Source organism: Oncorhynchus tshawytscha, linkage group LG22 (genome assembly GCF_018296145.1).
Source record: "Oncorhynchus tshawytscha isolate Ot180627B linkage group LG22, Otsh_v2.0, whole genome shotgun sequence".
NCBI lineage: Eukaryota > Metazoa > Chordata > Actinopteri > Salmoniformes > Salmonidae > Oncorhynchus > Oncorhynchus tshawytscha.
In genome coordinates this window covers 43,900,495-43,922,391 of record NC_056450.1, presented here as the reverse complement: position 1 = coordinate 43,922,391, position 21,897 = coordinate 43,900,495, and the positions used below count along the sequence as shown (strand labels likewise).

The 21,897-nt window shown below is 44.9% G+C and overlaps 1 protein-coding gene across 2 annotated transcripts in view; it reads left to right on the top strand.

The window, feature by feature from the left end:
* Positions 1-33: 33 nt before the first annotated feature.
* Positions 34-21,897, top strand: part of LOC112247832 (synaptophysin-like) — a 22,689-nt gene continuing 825 nt past the window's right edge. The window contains exons 1-7 of one of the 2 annotated variants that reach the window (XM_042304326.1): positions 34-311; positions 5,329-5,394; positions 16,677-16,801; positions 17,011-17,209; positions 18,059-18,250; positions 20,199-20,467; positions 21,148-21,897. The exon at positions 21,148-21,897 is cut by the window's right edge and continues 825 nt beyond it. In XM_042304326.1, the coding sequence (XP_042160260.1) occupies positions 294-311; positions 5,329-5,394; positions 16,677-16,801; positions 17,011-17,209; positions 18,059-18,250; positions 20,199-20,467; positions 21,148-21,163 (885 nt within the window). In that variant the 5' untranslated portion in view covers positions 34-293 and the 3' untranslated portion in view covers positions 21,164-21,897. Of the gene's footprint in view, positions 312-5,328; positions 5,395-16,676; positions 16,802-17,010; positions 17,210-18,058; positions 18,251-20,198; positions 21,127-21,147 lie in introns of those variants that run through there. The other variant, XM_042304327.1, reaches the window with a different exon arrangement.

Genomic DNA, 21,897 nt, shown 5'->3' with positions numbered 1-21,897 from the left:
GGCAGTGGGGAAATGAATTATTAAACGGAAACAAATAGCAGAAAGATATCAGCTTTAGTAAAGGCAGAAAATACTTTACAAAAACATGTATTTGATTATTGGTATTTATCTACAAGTCTATGTATGATCCAGTCTGATGGTCGTGGCAACTCGTGTTGTGTGTATTTTGCTTATCACATGCCGTCTTGAGCAGTTCCCGTATCCTTCTCCTTCCTCCACCGAGGGCGGTCGGTTCTGACGACTCCCTCTCCCCGCTCCGGGAATTCCTCATACCAACGAGCAAAGCAGCCAAGATGGACATTGTGAATCAGGTAGGGGCTCTGAACATCTAGATAAATAACTGACATCTACTCTGTTTAAATTCCAACTGTTACACGTATGATGAATAGGAGGTGAGGGGCGTTCCTAGATCCTTATCTGGGATATTAGATTTGTCTGGTAAAACCGAGGAAAGCCCCGTTGTGATGCGCTGCGATTTGTTGAATGATATCCATGATTACTAAGGGGATGGATGGTTATGCATGTCTGTGTTAAATCAGGGGGAAAATGTATCTTGTGATTATGCCGGTTAAATTATTAGAAGACAACATATTTCCCCCTCAACAAAATATTTTATGACAAATACACCCATTCGTGGTCAATGAAAGATGGTGATATGAGCTGTTTGCCCATAATATAAATGTACGCACAAATGTGGACCATATAAATTATGGAACGAAATATGTTTGTTTATCCATGGTCCAAATATGTATTGGCTCATACGGGTGAAAAAAAAAACATATTTTTCTGTAATCCTGGATTACACGATCTTCTAATAAAGCGGGTCTGGTATAGGCTCTGTGCAGTTGTCATTTCTGAGATTGCGTTGTAAAATGTCAGCTCAATTTCATTCCCTATATTAATAGTGATCCATGGATAGCATCACCGGGGAAGACAAGAGAGAAAATAAAAGCCCATTTTACAACCTATGTGTTGTGATAATTGCGTTGTTTGCTCTATAACCTGTTAGTTCATATGCCTTGATGTAACAGTACTCTTCTTGCGTTGTGTACAATCAGTCATCGAAACGGAACTCCAACATGTAGCACCAGTCATGTAGATTTATTCTGTTAGGAATGGCACAAAATTGCACGTCATGCAATGCACGTCTCACCATCCAACGCTGCACTCACGCACGCTGGTTTGGTGCTTGTTCATTGGTAAAACTCACCCTACTTATATCAGATATACATTAGAATTGCAATTAAACAAGTAACACAAAAGTTATCGTTTATCTGTGAAGAGCCTCAGCCAGAGAAATAATCAATTTCGATAATAAAACGTTCTAGTGGCGCCCTCTTGTGGCGAAATGCGATATCGCCATAAACTGCACCAGCACCGTCTTACCTGATTCTTCAACAGCAACCACGGCGAAGTTCTGAGATGGAAATCCAGCGAAGGATGATCCGATCCAGAAGAACGGTCACAGCACCACTGTAACAGTATAACTTTAGACCGTCCCCTCGCCCATACCCGTGCGCGAACCAGGGACCCTCTGCACACATCAACAACAGTCACCCACGAAGCATCGTTACTCATCGCTCCACAAAAGCTGCGACTCTTGCAGAGCAAAGGGGAACCACTACTTCAAGGTCTCAGAGCAAGTGACGTCAACGATTGAAACGCTATTTAGCGCGCACCACCGCTAACTAAGCCAGCCGTTTCACATCCGTTACACTGACACCCTGATATATACTGTAGGCCTAAAGGCAGAGACAATACGAAGACACAGTGGCAGGATAAATTCAACCACATCTTTGTTTCATCACAAAACCCTGAAGTCCTCAAAGCATATTGTATGTAACAAACAGTTACATGACCTACAGCATGGCCAAGCCACTTAATGTTTATGACGTGTTCGGACTACTAAAATTCAATTAGAACGACAGAGAGTTACCACAAGTCAGAAACAGGAGCTGCCTCCACTATTTCATCACTATTTCAACTTTTAACATGTCAACATCATCAAATTACTTATGCTTATTCTAACACAGGGACAACTAAAAGATATCAAAAACTATTTAGCCCAATCAAGGTCAGCTAAAAAGGACGTGGCTGTCCATGGTTCTGATTTCTGTGTGTGTGTGTGTGTGTGTGTGTGCGCGTGCGTTTGTGCAAGTAGAAAATGATTTCTGTATTTTTTTTCGAAGATATATGTCTTGAAAGTTTCAGGGGTGGAATTTTCTTTTAAGTAAAACCACAAGTCCAAATTCCTATCTCCATCCATGACTAATTTAGGGAAGGGACAATTTTAGCTAGCTAGCTAGCCACAGGCCGACAACAGCACAATGAGATGCAACAATTCAAGTTGTTTCTGTCAATGACATATTGCTCTCAATGCGATGTGATCGGAGTGAAGCCAAATCCAAGCTGGCTTCCCTTGATACGTTTCTTTGGTGCGCCAGAACCATTCACAGTTGAGCTTACTCAGTTTAGCTCAATGCTGATTGGCTATTATTTTTTTTATTTTTTTTTAAATCAAGGGAGGCCAAAATGCTCTCTGACTTCTCTTGCACTCAATGCTATGGGCAGCAACAATGTCATACTCTTTTTGACCAGACGGCATCAGATAGATGGCCTTCACATACAGAGACAGAGGCGCTGTTTCGCTCACACACATGACATGGCTCCTATACATGGCTCCTATACATGGCTCCTATACATGCCTCCTATGCATGGCTCCTATACATGGCTCCTATACATGCCTCCTATACATGGCTCCTATACATGGCTCCTATGCATGGCTCCTATACATGGCTCCTATACATGGCTCCTATGCATGGCTCCTATACATGGCTCCTATGCATGGCTCCTATGCATGGCTCCTATACATGGCTCCTATACATGGCTCCTATACATGGCTCCTATGCATGGCTCCTATGCATGGCTCCTATGCATGGCTCCTATACATGGCTCCTATGCATGGCTCCTATGCATGGCTCCTATACATGGCTCCTATGCATGGCTCCTATGCATGGCTCCTATACATGGCTCCTATACATGGCTCCTATACATGGCTCCTATGCATGGCTCCTATGCATGGCTCCTATGCATGGCTCCTATGCATGGCTCCTATACATGGCTCCTATACATGGCCAATAGGGAAATATAATCACACCCCAAGCCAACCCCAACAGACACTAAATGAAACAGTACATGGCAGACCATCCAGAACTGACTCTGCCAGATGCAGCAGTCTTGTAATTGCGAACACGGGGCGCTGCCTAGTGACTCTCCCCTGTCTCATCACCCTGTGTGTTATACTAGCAGCAGTACCTAGTGACCCTCCCCTGTCTCATCACCCTGTGTGTTATACTAGCAGCAGTACCTAGTGACTCTCCCCTGTCTCATCACCCTGTGTGTTATACTAGCAGCAGTACCTAGTGACCCTCCCCTGTCTCATCACCCTGTGTGTTATACTAGCAGCAGTACCTAGTGACCCTCCCCTGTCTCATCACCCTGTGTGTTATACTAGCAGCAGTACCTAGTGACCCTCCCCTCTCTCATCACCCTGTGTGTTATACTAGCAGCAGTACCTAGTGACCCTCCCCTGTCTCATCACCCTGTGTGTTATACTAGCAGCAGTACCTAGTGACCCTCCCCTGTCTCATCACCCTGTGTGTTATACTAGCAGCAGTACCTAGTGACCCTCCCTGTCTCATCACCCTGTGTGTTATACTAGCAGCAGTACCTAGTGACCCTCCCCTGTCTCATCACCCTGTGTGTTATACTAGCAGCAGTACCTAGTGACCCTCCCCTGTCTCATCACCCTGTGTGTTATACTAGCAGCAGTACCTAGTGACTCTCCCTCTCTCATCACCCTGTGTGTTATACAAGCAGCAGTACCTAGTGACCCTCCCCTGTCTCATCACCCTGTGTGTTATACTAGCAGCAGTACCTAGTGACCCTCCCCTGTCTCATCACCCTGTGTGTTATACTAGCAGCAGTACCTAGTGACCCTCCCTGTCTCATCACCCTGTGTGTTATACTAGCAGCAGTGCCTAGTGACCCTCCCCTGTCTCATCACCCTGTGTGTTATACTAGCAGCAGTACCTAGTGACCCTCCCCTGTCTCATCACCCTGTGTGTTATACTAGCAGCAGTGCCTAGTGACCCTCCCCTGTCTCATCACCCTGTGTGTTATACTAGCAGCAGTACCTAGTGACCCTCCCCTGTCTCATCACCCTGTGTGTTATACTAGCAGCAGTACCTAGTGACCCTCCCCTGTCTCATCACCCTGTGTGTTATACTAGCAGCAGTACCTAGTGACCCTCCCCTGTCTCATCACCCTGTGTGTTATACTAGCAGCAGTACCTAGTGACCCTCCCCTCTCATCACCCTGTGTGTTATACTAGCAGCAGTACCTAGTGACCCTCCCCCTGTCTCATCACCCTGTGTGTTATACTAGCAGCAGTACCTAGTGACCCTCCCCTGTCTCATCACCCTGTGTGTTATACTACTATTGATAGGATGATGGGTCTGTTGATATGGGTCTGTTGATAGGATGATGGGCCTGTTGATATGATGATGGGTCTGTTGATATGAGGATGATGGGCCTGTTGATAGGATGATGGGCCTGTTGATAGGATGATGGGCCTGTTGATAGGATGATGGGTCTGTTGATAGGATGATGGGTCTGTTGATATGATGATGGGTCTGTTGATATGAGGATGATGGGTCTGTTGATATGAGGATGATTGGCCTGTTGATAGGATGATGGGTCTGTTGATATGAGGATGATGGGCCTGTTGATAGGATGTTGGGCCTGTTGATAGGATGATGGGTCTGTTGATATGAGGATGATGGGCCTGTTGATAGGATGATGGGCCTGTTGATAGGATAATGGGTCTGTTGATATGATGATGATGGGTCTGTTGATATGATGATGATGGGTCTGTTGATATGATGTTGATGGGTCTGTTGATATGATGTTGATGGGTCTGTTGATAGGATGATGGGCCTGTTGATATGAGGATGATGGGTCTGTTGATATGATGTTGATGGGTCTGTTGATATGATGATGGGTCTGTTGATAGGATGATGGGCCTGTTGATATGAGGATGATGGGTCTGTTGATATGATGATGATGGGTCTGTTGATATGATGATGGGTCTGTTGATAGGATGATGGGTCTGTTGATAGGAGGATGGGTCTGTTGATATGAGGATGATGGGTCTGTTGATATGAGGATGATGGGTCTGTTGATATGATGTTGATGGGTCTGTTGATATGATGATGGGTCTGTTGATAGGATGATGGGCCTGTTTATATGATATATTTTATTTTCCAGTTGGTTGCGGGCGGACAGTTCAGAGTCCTCAAAGTTCCCCTGGGCTTCATCAAAGCTCTAGAATGGGTAAGTTATCTCTCTCTCTCTCTCTCCCTCCCTCTCTCTGTCTCTCTCTCTCTCTCTTTCTCTCTTCTCTCTCTCTCTCTCTCTCTCTCTCTCTCTCTCTTTCTCTCTCACGTCACCTCCTACTCCCTTTCCCCCTCTCTCTCTGTGACCAGGAACAACACTAGGTCCAGAGTTGGTCTCTAACTAGGAACAACACTAGGCCCAGAGTTAGTCTCTAACTAGGAACAACACTAGGTTCAGAGTTAGTCTCTGACCAGGTACAACACTAGGTTCAGAGTTAGTCTCTAACTAGGAACAACACTAGGTCCAGAGTTAGTCTCTGACCAGGAACAACACTAGGTCCAGAGTTAGTCAGTTAGTTTCATATTTAAACATTTAAAATGCACAACAATTCCATGTGAATCTGATAACTAGAACGGGTAGACTTTCCAAGATACAGTTTATGTCATCCTATTATCAGTAACCATGTCTCAGATGCCAACTGATCTGACATCATATTCATTAAGTAACGCATATTTTCAACTGGTTGGATTACCGAAATATGGTTCCGTTTCCCACCTTTTGATGTTCCCAGAATCGCTATGTTAACAAAGGGCTTTTCAAAAGTCAACTCTAGAGTAGAGAGAGAGAGAAATGGGGGGAAAGGTATTTATGGGGGTCATAAACCTCCCCAACAGGCCAACATCATGACACTATCCAGGAGGTGTACAGAAACAGGAGACAGGCTCCTGCTAGTATGTGCTGTTGCAGTTTGCACAAGCCAAGACTACTTAGTTATATCAAATGTCATGTGTGTATGTCTAGAGTGGCAAACATAACTATTTCAGTGGTATTCTAGAGTAGCAAACAGCACTATTTCAGTGGTATTCTAGAGTAGCAAACAGCACTATTTCAGTGGTATTCTAGAGTAGCAAACAGCACTATTTCAGTGGTATTCTAGAGTAGCAAACAGCACTATTTCAGTGGTATTCTAGAGTAGCAAACAGCACTATTTCAGTGGTATTCTAGAGTAGCAAACAGCACTATTTCAGTGGTATTCTAGAGTAGCAGACAGCACTATTTCAGTGGTATTCTAGAGTAGCAAACAGCACTATTTCAGTGGTATTCTAGAGTAGCAGACAGCACTATTTCAGTGGTATTCTAGAGTAGCAAACAGCACTATTTCAGTGGTATTCTAGAGTAGCAGACAGCACTATTTCAGTGGTATTCTAGAGTAGCAAACAGCACTATTTCAGTGGTATTCTAGAGTAGCAGACAGCACTATTTCAGTGGTATTCTAGAGTAGCAAACAGCACTATTTCAGTGGTATTCTAGAGTAGCAAACAGCACTATTTCAGTGGTATTCTAGAGTAGCAGACAGCACTATTTCAGTGGTATTCTAGAGTAGCAAACAGCACTATTTCAGTGGTATTCTAGAGTAGCAGACAGCACTATTTCAGTGGTATTCTAGAGTAGCAAACAGCACTATTTCAGTGGTATTCTAGAGTAGCAAACAGCACTATTTCAGTGGTATTCTAGAGTAGCAGACAGCACTATTTCAGTGGTATTCTAGAGTAGCAGACAGCACTATTTCAGTGGTATTCTAGAGTAGCAGACAGCACTATTTCAGTGGTATTCTAGAGTAGCAGACAGCACTATTTCAGTGGTATTCTAGAGTAGCAAACAGCACTATTTCAGTGGTATTCTAGAGTAGCAGACAGCACTATTTCAGTGGTATTCTAGAGTAGCAAACAGCACTATTTCAGTGGTATTCTAGAGTAGCAGACAGCACTATTTCAGTGGTATTCTAGAGTAGCAGACAGCACTATTTCAGTGGTATTCTAGAGTAGCAGACAGCACTATTTCAGTGGTATTCTAGAGTAGCAGACAGCACTATTTCAGTGGTATTCTAGAGTAGCAAACAGCACTATTTCAGTGGTATTCTAGAGTAGCAAACAGCACTATTTCAGTGGTATTCTAGAGTAGCAGACAGCACTATTTCAGTGGTATTCTAGAGTAGCAAACATCACTATTTCAGTGGTATTCTAGAGTAGCAAACAGCACTATTTCAGTGGTATTCTAGAGTAGCAGACAGCACTATTTCAGTGGTATTCTAGAGTAGCAGACAGCACTATTTCAGTGGTATTCTAGAGTAGCAGACAGCACTATTTCAGTGGTATTCTAGAGTAGCAAACAGCACTATTTCAGTGGTATTCTAGAGTAGCAGACAGCACTATTTCAGTGGTATTCTAGAGTAGCAGACAGCACTATTTCAGTGGTATTCTAGAGTAGCAAACAGCACTATTTCAGTGGTATTCTAGAGTAGCAGACAGCACTATTTCAGTGGTATTCTAGAGTAGCAAACAGCACTATTTCAGTGGTATTCTAGAGTAGCAGACAGCACTATTTCAGTGGTATTCTAGAGTAGCAAACAGCACTATTTCAGTGGTATTCTAGAGTTGCAGACAGCACTATTTCAGTGGTATTCTCCTACTGCAGGGATTTGCCAACCAGTGCTGCTAGAACCCTATACGCTGTACTATGACCCTCACACAAAACAGGAGACAAACTATCCTCATGAGAGATTCACTTCTACGTGAATCACAACTGACAAACTGAAAGTTTAATGCAAAAAAACAAACAATTGAAAGGTCAATTGAAAGGTGGGACCTCTTGTCCTACAACGCCAAGGGGAAAACAGTACACTTCAGATTCACTTCCATCTTATCTGTTGATGTGCTTTTTGAATATGTAATTAACCGTAACAACAACAACATAACCTGAGAGAGTCATGGCGACATGTGGTGGCCGCGGTGAGTCATGACACCTTGCACAGGTCATCACAGTCTGTCCAGGGATTGCTACAACAGTACCAGCTAGATAACTCTGGTGACACGCATCAACACCAAGATAATGAATAACTACAGTTTGGTATCCAAACTGACCATGCGTTTCACCTTTTTGTGTGTATTCTATGAAACATAGATTCTGAAAGCAGAAAACAGTGGGATTAGACCTAGACTGGAAACAGCAGGCTAATCTGGAAGGCTACTTCAATAGGATGGCCGGGGAGATTATTGTGTTTGTTGTCGCTTGGGGTCGTGTGTGGGCCCCAGGCTGTTGCCCCTCCCACACAAACATATACACACACACACAGACACACAGACACACACACACACACACACACACACACACACACACACACACACACACACACACACACACACACACACACACACACACCACACACACACACACACCAGTAGACAGACAGATGGCATTGAAATGAGGTGGAAACATAATTGATTCAACCATTGTGTGCCCAGTGGGTTTGAGGTGCCCAGTGGGTTTGTTTTCATGAAAACATTTCTTCCTCCTATTACAGGGTTGATTACTTTACTACCAGGTTGATTACTTTACTACAGGGTTGATTACTTTACTACAGGGTTGATTACTTTACTACAAGGTTGATTACTTTACTACAGGGTTGATTACTTTACTACAGGGTTGATTACTTTACTACAAGGTTGATTACTTTACTACCAGGTTGATTACTTTACTACAGGGTTGATTACTTTACTACAAGGTTGATTACTTTACTACAGGGTTGATTACTTTACTACAGGGTTGATTACTTTACTACAAGGTTGATTACTTTACTACCAGGTTGATTACTTTACTACCAGGTTGATTACTTTACTACAGGGTTGATTACTTTACTACCAGGTTGATTACTTTACCAAAGGGTTGATTACTTTACTACAAGGTTGATTACTTTACTACCAGGTTGATTACTTTACTACAGGGTTGATTACTTTACTACAGGGTTGATTACTTTACTACAAGGTTGATTACTTTACTACCAGGTTGATTACTTTACTACAGGGTTGATTACTTTACTACAAGGTTGATTACTTTACTACCAGGTTGATTACTTTACTACAAGGTTGATTACTTTACTACCAGGTTGATTACTTTACTACCAGGTTGATTACTTGACTACTTGATTACTTTACTACCAGGTTGATTACTTTACTACAAGGTTGATTACTTTACTACAGGGTTGATTACTTTACTACCAGGTTGATTACTTTACTACAGGGTTGATTACTTTACTACCAGGTTGATTACTTTACTACCAGGTTGATTACTTTACTACCAGGTTGATTACTTTACTACAGGGTTGATTACTTTACTACAAGATTGATTACTTTACTACTTGATCACTTTACTACAAGGTTGATTACTTTACTACCAGGTTGATTACTTTACCAAAGGGTTGATTACTTTACTACCAGGTTGATTACTTTACTACCAGGTTGATTACTTTACTACAGGGTTGATTACTTTACTACCAGGTTGATTACTTTACTACCAGGTTGATTACTTTACTACAAGGTTGATTACTTTACTACAAGGTTGATTATTTACTACACGGTTGAATACTTTACCATAAGGTGGATTACTGCAGATGTGGCCAGGGCAATACATTTCAATGTCCGTACTGTGAGACGCCTAAGACAGCGCTACAGGGAGACAGGATGGACAGCTGATCGTCCTCGCAGTGGCAGACCACATGTAACAACACCTGCACAGGATCGGTACATCCGAACATCACACCTGCGGGACAGGTACAAGATGGCAACAACAACTGCCCGAGTTACACCAGGATTGCACAATCCCCCCCATCAGTGCTCAGACTGTCCGCAATAGGCTGAGAGAGGCTGGACTGAGGGCTTGTAGGCCTGTTGTAAGGCAGGTCCTCACCAGACATCACCGGCAACAACTTCGCCTATGGGCACAAACCCACCGTCGCTGGACCAGACAGGACTGTCAAAAAGTGCTCTTCACTGATGAGTCACGGTTTTGTCTCACCAGGGGTGATGGTTAGATTCGCGTTTATCGCCAAAGGATTTTTTTTTTTAAACATTTAGTTCACCTTTATTTAACCAGGTAGGCCAGTTGAGAACAAGTTCTCATTTACAACTGTGACCTGGCCAAGATAAAGCAATGCAGTGCGACAAAAAACAACAACACAGAGTTACATATGGAATAAACAAAAGTACAGTCAATAACACAATCGAAAAATCTATATACAGTGTGTGCAAATGGAGTAAGGAGGTAAGGCAATTAATAGGCCAAAGTAGCGAAGTAATTACAAATGAGCAAATTAACACTGGAGTGATAGATGTGCAGATGATGATGTGCAAGTAGAAATACTGGTCTGCAAAAGAGCAGAAAAGTTAATAAAACAATATATGGATGAGGTAGATTGGGTGGGCTATTTACAGATGGACTATGTACAGGTACAGCGATCGGTAAGCTGCTCAGATAGCTGATGCTTAAAGTTAGTGAGGGAGATATAAGTCTCCAGCTTCAGTAATTCTTGCAATTCGTTCCAGCCATTGGCAGCAGAGAACTGGAAGGAAAGGCGGCAAAAGAGGTGTTGGCTTTGTGGATGACCAGCGCAATATACCTGCTGGAGCACGTGCTACGGGTGGGTGTTGTTATAGTGACCAGTGAGCTGAGATAAGGCAGAGCTTTACCTAGCAAAGACTTATAGATGACCTGGAGCCAGTGGGTCTGGCGACGAATATGTAGTGAGGACCAGCCGATGAGAGCATACAGGTCGCAGTGGTGGGTGGTATATGGGGCTTTGGTGACAAAATGGATGGCACTGTGATAGACTGCATCCAGTTTGCTGAGTAGAGTGTTGGAGGCTATTTTGTAAATGACATCGCCGAAGTCGAGGATTGGTAGGATAGTCAGTTTAACGAGGGTATGTTTGGCAGCATGAGTGAAGGATGCTTTGTTGCGAAATAGGAAGCCGATTCTGGATTTAATTTTGGATTGGAGATGCTTAATGTGAGTCTGGAAGGAGAGTTTACAGTCTAACCAGACACCTAGGTATTTGTAGTTGTCCACATATTCTAAGTCAGAACCGTCCAGAGTAGTGATGCTGGTCGGGCGGGCAGCTGCGGGCAGCGATCGGTTGAAGAGCATGCATTTAGTTTTACTTGTATTTAAGAGCAATTGGAGACCACGGAAGGAGTGTTGTATGGCATTGAAGCTTGTTTGGAAGTTAGTTAACACAGTGTCCAAAGAACGGCCAGATGTGTACAGAATGGTGTCGTCTGCGTAGAGGTGGATCAAGGAATCACCCGCAGGAAGAGCGACATCATTGATGTATACAGAGAAGAGAGTCGGCCCGATAATTGTTGGTCCGGACAACAGGCCCTCCGATTTGACACACTGAACTCTATCTGAGATGTAGTTGGTGATCCAGGCGAGGCAGTCATTTGAGAAACCAAGGCTGTTGAGTCTGCCGATAATAATATGGTGATTGACAGAGTCGAAAGCCTTGGCCAGGTAGATGAAGATGGCTGCACAGTATTGTCTTTTATCAATGGTGGTTATGATATCGTTTAGGACCTTGAGCGTGGCTGAGGTGCACCCGTGACCAGCTCGGAAACCAGATTGCACAGCGGAGAAGGTACGGTGGGATTCGAAATGGTCAGTGATCTGTTTTTTAACTTGGCTTTTGAAGACTTTAGAAAGACGGGCTAGGATAGATATAGGTCGGTAACAGTTTGGGTCTAAAGTGTCCCCCTTTGAAGAGGGGGACGACCGCGGCAGCTTTCCCATCTTTATGACTATCAGACGATACGAAAGAGAGGTTGAACAGACTAATAATAGGGGTGGCAACAATGGCAGCAGATAATTTTAGAAAGAGAGGGTCCAGATTGTCTAGCCCAGCTGATTTGTACGGGTCCAGGTTTTGCAGCTCTTTCAGAACATCTGCTATCCGGATTTGGGTGAAGGAGAAGCTGGGAGGCTTGGGCAAGTAGCTGCAGGGGGTGCGGAGCTGTTGGCCGGGTTTGAGGTAGCCAGGAGGAAAGCATGGCCAGCCGTAGAGAAATGCTTCTTGAAACGTTCGATTATGGTGGATTTATCAGTGGTGACAGTGTTACCTAGCCTCAGTGCAGTGGGCAGCTGGGAGGAGGTGCTCTTATTCTCCATGGACTTTACAGTGTCCCAGAAGGAGGTGCTCTTATTCTCCATGGACTTTACAGTGTCCCAGAAGGAGGTGCTCTTATTCTCCATGGACTTTACAGTGTCCCAGAAGGAGGTGCTCTTATTCTCCATGGACTTTACAGTGTCCCAGAAGGAGGTGCTCTTATTCTCCATGGACTTTACAGTGTCCCAGAAGGAGGTGCTCTTATTCTCCATGGACTTTACAGTGTCCCAGAAGGAGGTGCTCTTATTCTCCATGGACTTTACAGTGTCCCAGAAGGAGGTGCTCTTATTCTCCATGGACTTTACAGTGTCCCAGAAGGAGGTGCTCTTATTCTCCATGGACTTTACAGTGTCCCAGGAGGAGGTGCTCTTATTCTCCATGGACTTTACAGTGTCCCAGAAGGAGGTGCTCTTATTCTCCATGGACTTTACAGTGTCCCAGAAGGAGGTGCTCTTATTCTCCATGGACTTTACAGTGTCCCAGAAGGAGGTGCTCTTATTCTCCATGGACTTTACAGTGTCCCAGGAGGAGGTGCTCTTATTCTCCATGGACTTTACAGTGTCCCAGAAGGAGGTGCTCTTATTCTCCATGGACTTTACAGTGTCCCAGGAGGAGGTGCTCTTATTCTCCATGGACTTTACAGTGTCCCAGAAGGAGGTGCTCTTATTCTCCATGGACTTTACAGTGTCCCAGGAGGAGGTGGACTTATTCTCCATGGACTTTACAGTGTCCCAGAAGGAGGTGCTCTTATTCTCCATGGACTTTACAGTGTCCCAGAAGGAGGTGCTCTTATTCTCCATGGACTTTACAGTGTCCCAGGAGGAGGTGCTCTTATTCTCCATGGACTTTACAGTGTCCCAGAAGGAGGTGCTCTTATTCTCCATGGACTTTACAGTGTCCCAGGAGGAGGTGCTCTTATTCTCCATGGACTTTACAGTGTCCCAGAAGGAGGTGCTCTTATTCTCCATGGACTTTACAGTGTCCCAGAAGGAGGTGCTCTTATTCTCCATGGACTTTACAGTGTCCCAGAAGGAGGTGCTCTTATTCTCCATGGACTTTACAGTGTCCCAGAACGTTATGGAATTAGTGCTGCAGGATGCACATTTATGTTTGAAAAAGCTAGCCTTAGGTTTTCTGACTGTGTATATTGGTTCCTGACTTCCCTAAAAAGTTGCATATCGCGGGGACTATTTGATGCTATTGCAGTCTGCCACAGGATGTTTTTGTGCTGGTCGAGGGCAGTAACATCTGGAGTGAACCACGGGCTATATCTGTTCTTAGTTCAATTTTTTTTTTAATGGGGCATGCTTATTTAAGATGGTGAGGAAATCGCTTTTAAAGAACAACCAGGCATCCTCTACTGACGGGATGAGGTCAATATCCTTCCAGGATACCCAGGCCAGGTTGATTAGAAAGGCCCTCTCACAGAAGTGTTTTAGGGAGTGTTTGACAGTGATGAGGGCTGGTCATTTGACCGCGGACCCATAATGGATGCAGGCAATGAGTCAGTGATCGCTGAGATCCTGGTTGAAAACAGCAGAGGTGTATTTAGAGGGCAAGTTGGTTAGGATGATATCTATGAGGGTGCCCATGTTTACGGATTTAGGGTTTTACCTGGTAGGTTCCTTGTTTACGGACTTAGGGTTGTACCTGGTGGGTTTGTGTGAGATTGAGGGTATCTAGCTTAGATTGTAGGATGGCCGGTTATCCCAGTTTAGGTCACCTAACAGAACGAACTCTGAAGATACATGGGGGGGCAATCAATTAACATATGGTGTCCAGGGCACAGCTGGGAACTGAGGGGGGCCTATAACAGGCGGCAACAGTGAGAGACTTATTTCTGGAGAGATTCATTTTTTTAATTAGAAGCTGAAACTGTTTGGGCATAGACCTGGAAAGTATGACAGAACTTTGCAGGCCATCTCTGCAGTAGATTGCAACTCCTCCCCCTTTAGCAGTTATATCTTGACCGAAAATGTTGTAGTTGGGGATGGAAATCTCAGAATATTTGGTGGCCTTCCTAAGCCAGGATTCAGACACGGCAAGGACATCAGGGTTGGCAGAGTGTGCTAAAGCAGTGAGTAAAACAAACTTAGGGAGGAGGCTTCTGATGTTAACATGCGTGAACCCAAGGCTTTTACGGTTACAGAAGTCAACAAATGAGAGCGCCTGGGGACACACAGGGCCTGGGTTAACCTCTACATCACCCGAGGAACAGAGGAGGAGTAGGATGAGGGTACGGCTAAAGGCTATCGAAACTGGTCGTCTAGTGCGTTGGGGCAGAGAATAAAAGGAGCAGATTTCTGGACATGGTAGAATCGATTCAGAGCATAATGTACAGACAGGGGTATGGTGGGGTGCAGGTACAGTGGAGGTAAACCTAGGCATTGCGTGGCGATAAGAGAGGTTGCATCTCTGGAGGCAGTAGTTATGCTGGGTGAGGTCACCGCATGTGTGGGAGGTGGGACAAAAGAGGTATCTGAGGCATGTTGAGTGGGACTAGGGGCTCTGCAGTAAAATAAAACAATGATACCTACCCTAAACAACAGTATTCAAGGCATATTGACATTAGAGAGAGACATAAAGCGAGGCATAAAGCATTCACAGGTGTTGATTGGGAGAGCTAGCTAAGACAACCATGGGAAAGACAACAATAGCTAATCAGCTAAGACAACATACAGGTAAAATGGTGATGAATGGGCAGCGAGGGTCAGTTAACTACACACAGGGCTGGAGGTTCTAGCTATAAGGTCTAAAAATAGCACACCCGTATCACATTGGGTGAGGCGTGTTGCCGGAAGGTATATTTAATATTTAATTTTAAAATTTAAAAGATATAGAAAAATATTTAAATATATACAAAAAAAGACAACATAAAAACTATATTTACACAGGACAACGACAAAACACGTCTGCACTGGTACGCCATCTTGGATTGTACGTTACACCGAGGCCTATACTCTGGAGCGGGATCGATTTGGAGGTGGAGGGTCCGTCATGGTCTGGGGCGGTGTGTCACAGCATCATCACACTGAACTTGTCATTGCAGGCAATCTCAACGCTGTGCGTTACAGGGAAGACATCCTCCTCCCTCATGTGGTACCCTTCCTGCAGGCTCATCCTGACATGACCCTCCAGCATGACAATGCCACCAGCCATACTGCTCGTTCTGTGCGCGATTTCCTGCAAGACAGGAATGTCAGTGTTCTGCCACGGACAGAGAAGAGCCTGGATCTCAATCCCATTGAGCACATCTGGGACCTGTTGGATCAGAGGGTGAGGGCTAGGGCCATCCCCCCCAGAAATGTCAGGGAACCTGCAGGTGCCTTGGTGGAAGAGTGGGGTAACATCTCACAGCAAGAACTGGCAAATCTGGTGCAGTCCATGAGGAAGAGTTGCACTGCAGTACTTAATGCAGCTGGTGGCCACACCAGATACTGACTGTTACTTTTGATTTTGACCCCCCCTTTGTTCAGGGACACATTATTCCATTTCTGTTAGTCACATGTCTGTGGAAAGTGTTCAGTTTATGTCCCAGTTGTTGAATCTTGTTATGTTCATACAAACATTTACAGATGTTAAAGTTTGCTGAAAATAAACGCAGTTGACAGTGAGAGGACGTTTCTTTTTTTTGCTGAGTCAAAGTGAAAGAGACAGTTGTATTTGTGAAGGTCTGTTTTTTTGTGTTGTGTGGTGTGTTGAGCCCTTGTTTGTGAGTTGTATTGTCAATTAGTCAACCATAACTTTCAAATGAATTGAAGTGTGTTGAACTTGGAGAGTGTTAACTTGGCTTTCACACTGCAAATATCAGTCCCTCAGTGTCTCTAAGTGTTGACATCATACTGTTATTCTTTATTCTCCTGGCCCTGTGTTTTTCTTCTCTTCCCCTCTCCTATCCTCTTCTATCCTCTTCTTCTCTCTCCTCCTCTTCTTCTCTCTCCTCCTATCCTCTTCTTCTCTCCTCTCCTATCCTCTTCTCTCTTCTCTTCCCTCCTATCCTCTCTTCTCTCTTCTCCTCTCCTCTTCTTCTCTCGTCTCTTCTCTCCTATCCTCTTCTTCTTCTCTCTTCTCTCCTCTTCTTCTCTCTTCTCTTCCATCCTCTCCTATCCTCCTCTTTTCTATTCTCTATACTCTTCCCTCCTCCTCTCCTATTCTATTCTTCTCTCTTCTCTCCTATTCTCTTCTTCTCTCTTCTCTCCTCCTCTCCTCTCCTCTCCTTCTCTATTTTCTTCACTCCTCCTCTCCTATCCTCTTATCTCTTCTTCTATTCTCTCCTTTCCTGCAGATCTTTGCCATCTTTGCATTCTCAACATGTGGGAGTTACTCTGGGATGTTCAAGATGAGTGTGGAGTGTAAAAACAGGACCGAGAGCGACCTGAGTATAGGGGTGGAATTTGAGTATCCTTTCAGGTTAGTCAAGGTTTCTCTGTTCTCTCTGTTGATCAGGACCAGGACTGTTATGGCCTGCTGAGTTATAGACTCAAGGAGCTAACATAAGTCTTTAGCTCCAAGGCAATGGTTATTCATCATGCGAGTATGGTTAATAATGGAACTTCCTCCAAAACACTATTCCATATCACAAGGTCCGTGACTATCCTCCTGCTCCTCTCTTTCTTCAGGCTTCACCAAGTATACTTTGACGCCCCGACCTGCAAGGGGGGTCCACCCGAGCGTCTCTTCCTGGTTGGTGACTACTCTTCCTCAGCAGAGTTCTTCGTCACCATCGGTGTGTTTGCCTTCCTCTACTCCATGGCTGCGCTCAGCGTCTACGTCTTCGCCCTGGAGAAGTACCGGGAGAACAACAAGGGACCACTCATCGTGAGTTGGGGAGGGTCCCAAGGGAATAGTGTGTACAGGCATGATAAGACAAGACAGATAAGTGTCAACCTGTGCCCGAGCTGCTGTGGTATTAATTTGTTTTTAAATATATATACTGAAAAAAGATATGAACGCAACAGTGTTGGTCCCATGTTTCATGAAATAAAATATTCCTGAAATGTTCCATAGGTACAAAAAAAAGCTTATTTGGCCTCCAGGTGGCGCAGTGGTCTAAGGCACTGCACTGCAGCGCTAGCTGTAGGTGGCACAGTGGTCTAAGCACTGCACTGCAGCGCTCGCTAAGCCACCAGAGACTCTGGGTTCTCGCCCAGGCTCTGTCGCAGTGGTCTAAGGCACTGCACTGCAGCGCTAGCTGTGCCACCAGAGACTCTGGGTTCTCGCCCAGGCTCTGTCGCAGTGGTCTAAGGCACTGCACTGCAGCGCTCGCTAAGCCACCAGAGACTCTGGGTTCTCGCCCAGGCTCTGCCGCAGTGGTCTAAGGCACTGCACTGCAGAGCTCGCTAAGTCACCAGAGACTCTGGGTTCTCGCCAAGGCTCTGCCGCAGTGGTCTAAGGCACTGCACTGCAGCGCTCGCTAAGCCACCAGAGACTCTGGGTTCTCGCCCAGGCTCTGCCGCAGTGGTCTAAGGCACTGTACTGCAGCGCTAGCTGTGCCACCAGAGATTCTGGGTTCTCGCCCAGGCTCTGTCGCAGCCGGCCGCGACCGGGAGGTCCGTGGGGCGACGCACAATTGGCCTAGCGTCGTCCGGGTTAGGGAGGGTTATCCTTGTCTCATCGCATTCTATGAGTTTGTCATGAGTTTGATCTCTCATTCCCCGTTTACCACAGGATTTTGGCGTGACGTGTGTGTTCACCTTCATGTGGTTGGTCAGCTCAGCTGCGTGGGCTAAGGGCCTGTCGGATGTCAAGGCGTCCACGGACCCTGAGAAGGTGGTGGATCTGATCTCAGCCTGCGACGAGGAGGGGAACCTCTGTCATGAAGTTCACGACCCCGTCATGTCTGGACTCAACACCTCCGTTGTGAGTGTCTGCTTTGGCTTCACTATAACAGTTTATTGTAGCAGTGGTTTTACAATGTGAGTGTCTCTGCTGTGTTCGGTTGCATTACAATAATATTGTCTACTTATTAATAGTTCCGGTGGTCGATCACTCTGTCAAAGCAATACCTTTCCATAGGCATTCATTGTAACAGAGATCTTACATTACATTAATTGAAATTAGATATTAATGATTGATCTGCAATATACATGTTTTTAATAATAACCCTCTCATGTGAGACTGTTGACTTCTCCCACGTCTTTTTGATCTCCCTGGATCCTTGTTAATGTCCTGAGAGATCTACGTGGATCCTTGTTAATGTCCTGAGAGATCTCCCTGGATCCTTGTTAATGTCCTGAGAGATCTCCCTGGATCCTTGTTAATGTCCTGAGAGATCTCCCTGGATCCTTGTTAATGTCCTGAGAGATCTCCCTGGATCCTTGCTAATGTCATGAGAGATCTCCCTGGATCCTGGATCCTTGTTAATGTCCTGAGAGATCTCCCTGGATCCCTATTAATGTCTTCAGAGATCTCCCTGGATCCTGGATCCTTGTTAATGTCATGAGAGATCTCCCTGGATCCTGGATCCTTGTTAATGTCCTGAGAGATCTCCCTGGAGCCTTGTTACTGTCATGAGAGATCTCCCTGGATCCTTGTTACTGTCATGAGAGATCTCCCTGGATCCTACACGAGAGATCTCCCTGGAGCCTTGTTACTGTCATGAGAGATCTCCCTGGATCCTGGATCCTGGAACCTTGTTACTGTCATGAGAGATCTCCCTGAATCCTGGATCCTGGAACCTTGTTAATGTCCTGAGAGATCTCCCTGGATCCTTGTTAATGTCCTGAGAGATCTCCCTGGATCCTTGTTAATGTCCTGAGAGATCTCCCTGGATCCTTGTTACTGTCATGAGAGATCTCCCTGGATCCTGGAACCTTGTTAATGTCACGAGAGATCTCCCTGGAGCCTTGTTACTGTCATGAGAGATCTCCCTGGATCCTTGTTACTGTCATGAGAGATCTCCCTGGATCCTTGTTAATGTCCTGAGAGATCTCCCTGGAGCCTTGTTAATGTCCTGAGAGATCTCCCTGGATCCTTGTTAATGTCCTGAGAGATCTCCCTGGATCCTGGATCCTTGTTAATGTCATCAGAGATCTCCCTGGAGCCTTGTTACTGTCATGAGAGATCTCCCCTTGTCCTTGCCTCTCCTCCCCTCCCTTCCTCTCCTCCCTTCCTATGTCTCTCCCTTCCTCTCTCTCTCCCTTCCTATGTCTCTTCCTCTCCTCCCTGCGTTTCCTCCCTTCCTCTCCTCCCTTCCTCTCTCTCTCCCTTCCTCTCTCTCTCCCTTCCTCTCTCTCTTCCTCTCCTCTCCTCCCGTCCTCTCCTCCCTTCCTTTCTCTCCCTTCCTCTCTCTCTTCCTCTCCTCCCTTCCTCTCCTCCCTTCCTCTCCTCCCTTCCTCTCCTTCCCATCCAGTATCTAGACCCAGGGTCGCAACATTGGTTTTAGAATTGGGGGGGACATAATTTATTTTTATTATTATTTTTATCCAGTCGGATAAACACTCCAAACAGCTTCCCCGACTGCTTGGAGGCGCCCACATGGTCCTAAAGCACACCGTTGCCTCGTTGTGTATCACATTCCAATTATAAAACTGGGGGGCACAAAAATGCAATTTCAGAATGTCCCCGTCCTCCCCGTCCCCAGTGAAAGTTGTGCACATATCTAGTCTTATGTCCCTGTCACTCTCTCTGCCTCCCTTTCTTTCTGTCTCTCTCTACCTCTTTGTGTCTTTACCTCTCTCTCTCTCTGCCTCTCTCTCTACCTCTCTACCTCTCTCTACCTCTCTCTCTCTCTCTCTCTCTCTGCCTATCGCTCTCTGCCTCTCTCTCTCTCTGCCTCTCTCTGGCTGCCTTCTCTCTCTCCTCGCAGTGTTTTGGCTTCATGAACCTGGTCTTGTGGGGAGGAAACCTGTGGTTCGTCTTTAAGGAGACCGGCATCATCGCCCCCTTCATGCGCGCCCCTCCTCCCCAGGAGAAGCAGCCCGCCCCAGACTCGTACGGCCAGCAGGCGGGGTACGAGCAGGACCCTTACGCCAGCGCCCAGGGGGACTACAAGCCAGAATACAACCAGCAGCAGCAGGGCTACAACCAGGAGGGCGGAGAGTATGGACACACACCCACCTCCTTCGCCAATCAGATGTGAGGGGGAGGAGAAAATAGGAAGTGTGGAGGCGGCTGGCGGCTGGCGAGTCGCATTATATTGTTTTCACATGGTTATTTATTATAATAATTTTACTTTCATATATTTTATTAGACAGCCTTACTGATATTATGAGGAATTATTATGAGATGTTATGAAGAATATTTTATATTTATTTTATATATTATATTATTATATATTCATATATATATATATATATATATATATATTGATTTATATTAAACTCACACAGAATGAGTTCATTATCGCATAATAAACATATACTGTATGTGAACCCAAATAGGATTCTCCATGATTTAGTTTTGTTCACTACCTCCACGTGTTTAGTTCCACTCAGTCAGGAGCAACAGGATGATCAGGAGTGTTGGTGGCGTTGCAGCTCATCTCCTTTAACTCTCAAATTCACAATCTGGACCTACAGGCCAGTGCCACTGCTTTTTTCTCTCTCTCCCATTGTTCCCCTGTAATCAGACACTGATTTAGACCTGGGACACCGGTGGATGCAAGTAGTTATCAGGTAGAACAGTACAGCTGGAAACTACAGTACCCACAATGCCACACTCCTTCCTGTGTGTCTGTTTGCACAGCGGACCTCGTAGGGTCAGATTTAAAACACCCCTCTCTCTTAATGTTTCCTGTCTTCTTTTCCTCTCCACAGAGAGTCAGCAGAGTGACGGGGGGAGGAGTGTGGTGCCTGGAAACTACAGTACCCACAATGCCGCACTCCTTCCTGTGTGTCTGTTTGTGCATCTATCTGTGTGCTGAGTAAATGGGGGACGGGGGGAGAGTTACCTAAACATAAAGAAGTGAGGGAACAGGGAGGGGGAGAGATTAGATGTTAGTTATTGTGGTGAAAAAAAGAGAGAATATAAACTTGAACATAGTACCATATGAAAAATGTTATTATAAAAATACATCTATTTAAAAATGGATTATAATGTTGACAATAGTAATATTAGATTGTTGAGAGAATGTATTCGTATGTGCTGTATAGATATCACTATGAACAACTATATAGACAAACATTTTGTAATGTTAACTATTCTAATGTTCAGATTCTGAGTTTAGTAAATTAATCATTTGTAAACAATAATTCTGCCAAACACTAATTCCTCCTCCGTGCAACAATATGTACTTTAAAAAAATATATGTTTTGATACAATTGTATTTTATTCATCTGCTTGTTCTGTTGTGTCTCTTGGTTTTGTACATCGGTTGGATTTACAGAACATCAAGGCAGTTTCATTATATAGGCTATCTCTCACTCTATCTCTCACTCTATCTCTCACTCTATCTCTCACTCTATCTCTCACTCTATCTCTCACTCTATCTCTCACAGTGAAATAAATCAAACAGTAGACCAATACGTTTCTTTCCTCAGTCTAAAGCTATAAGAACTGTGTTGAAC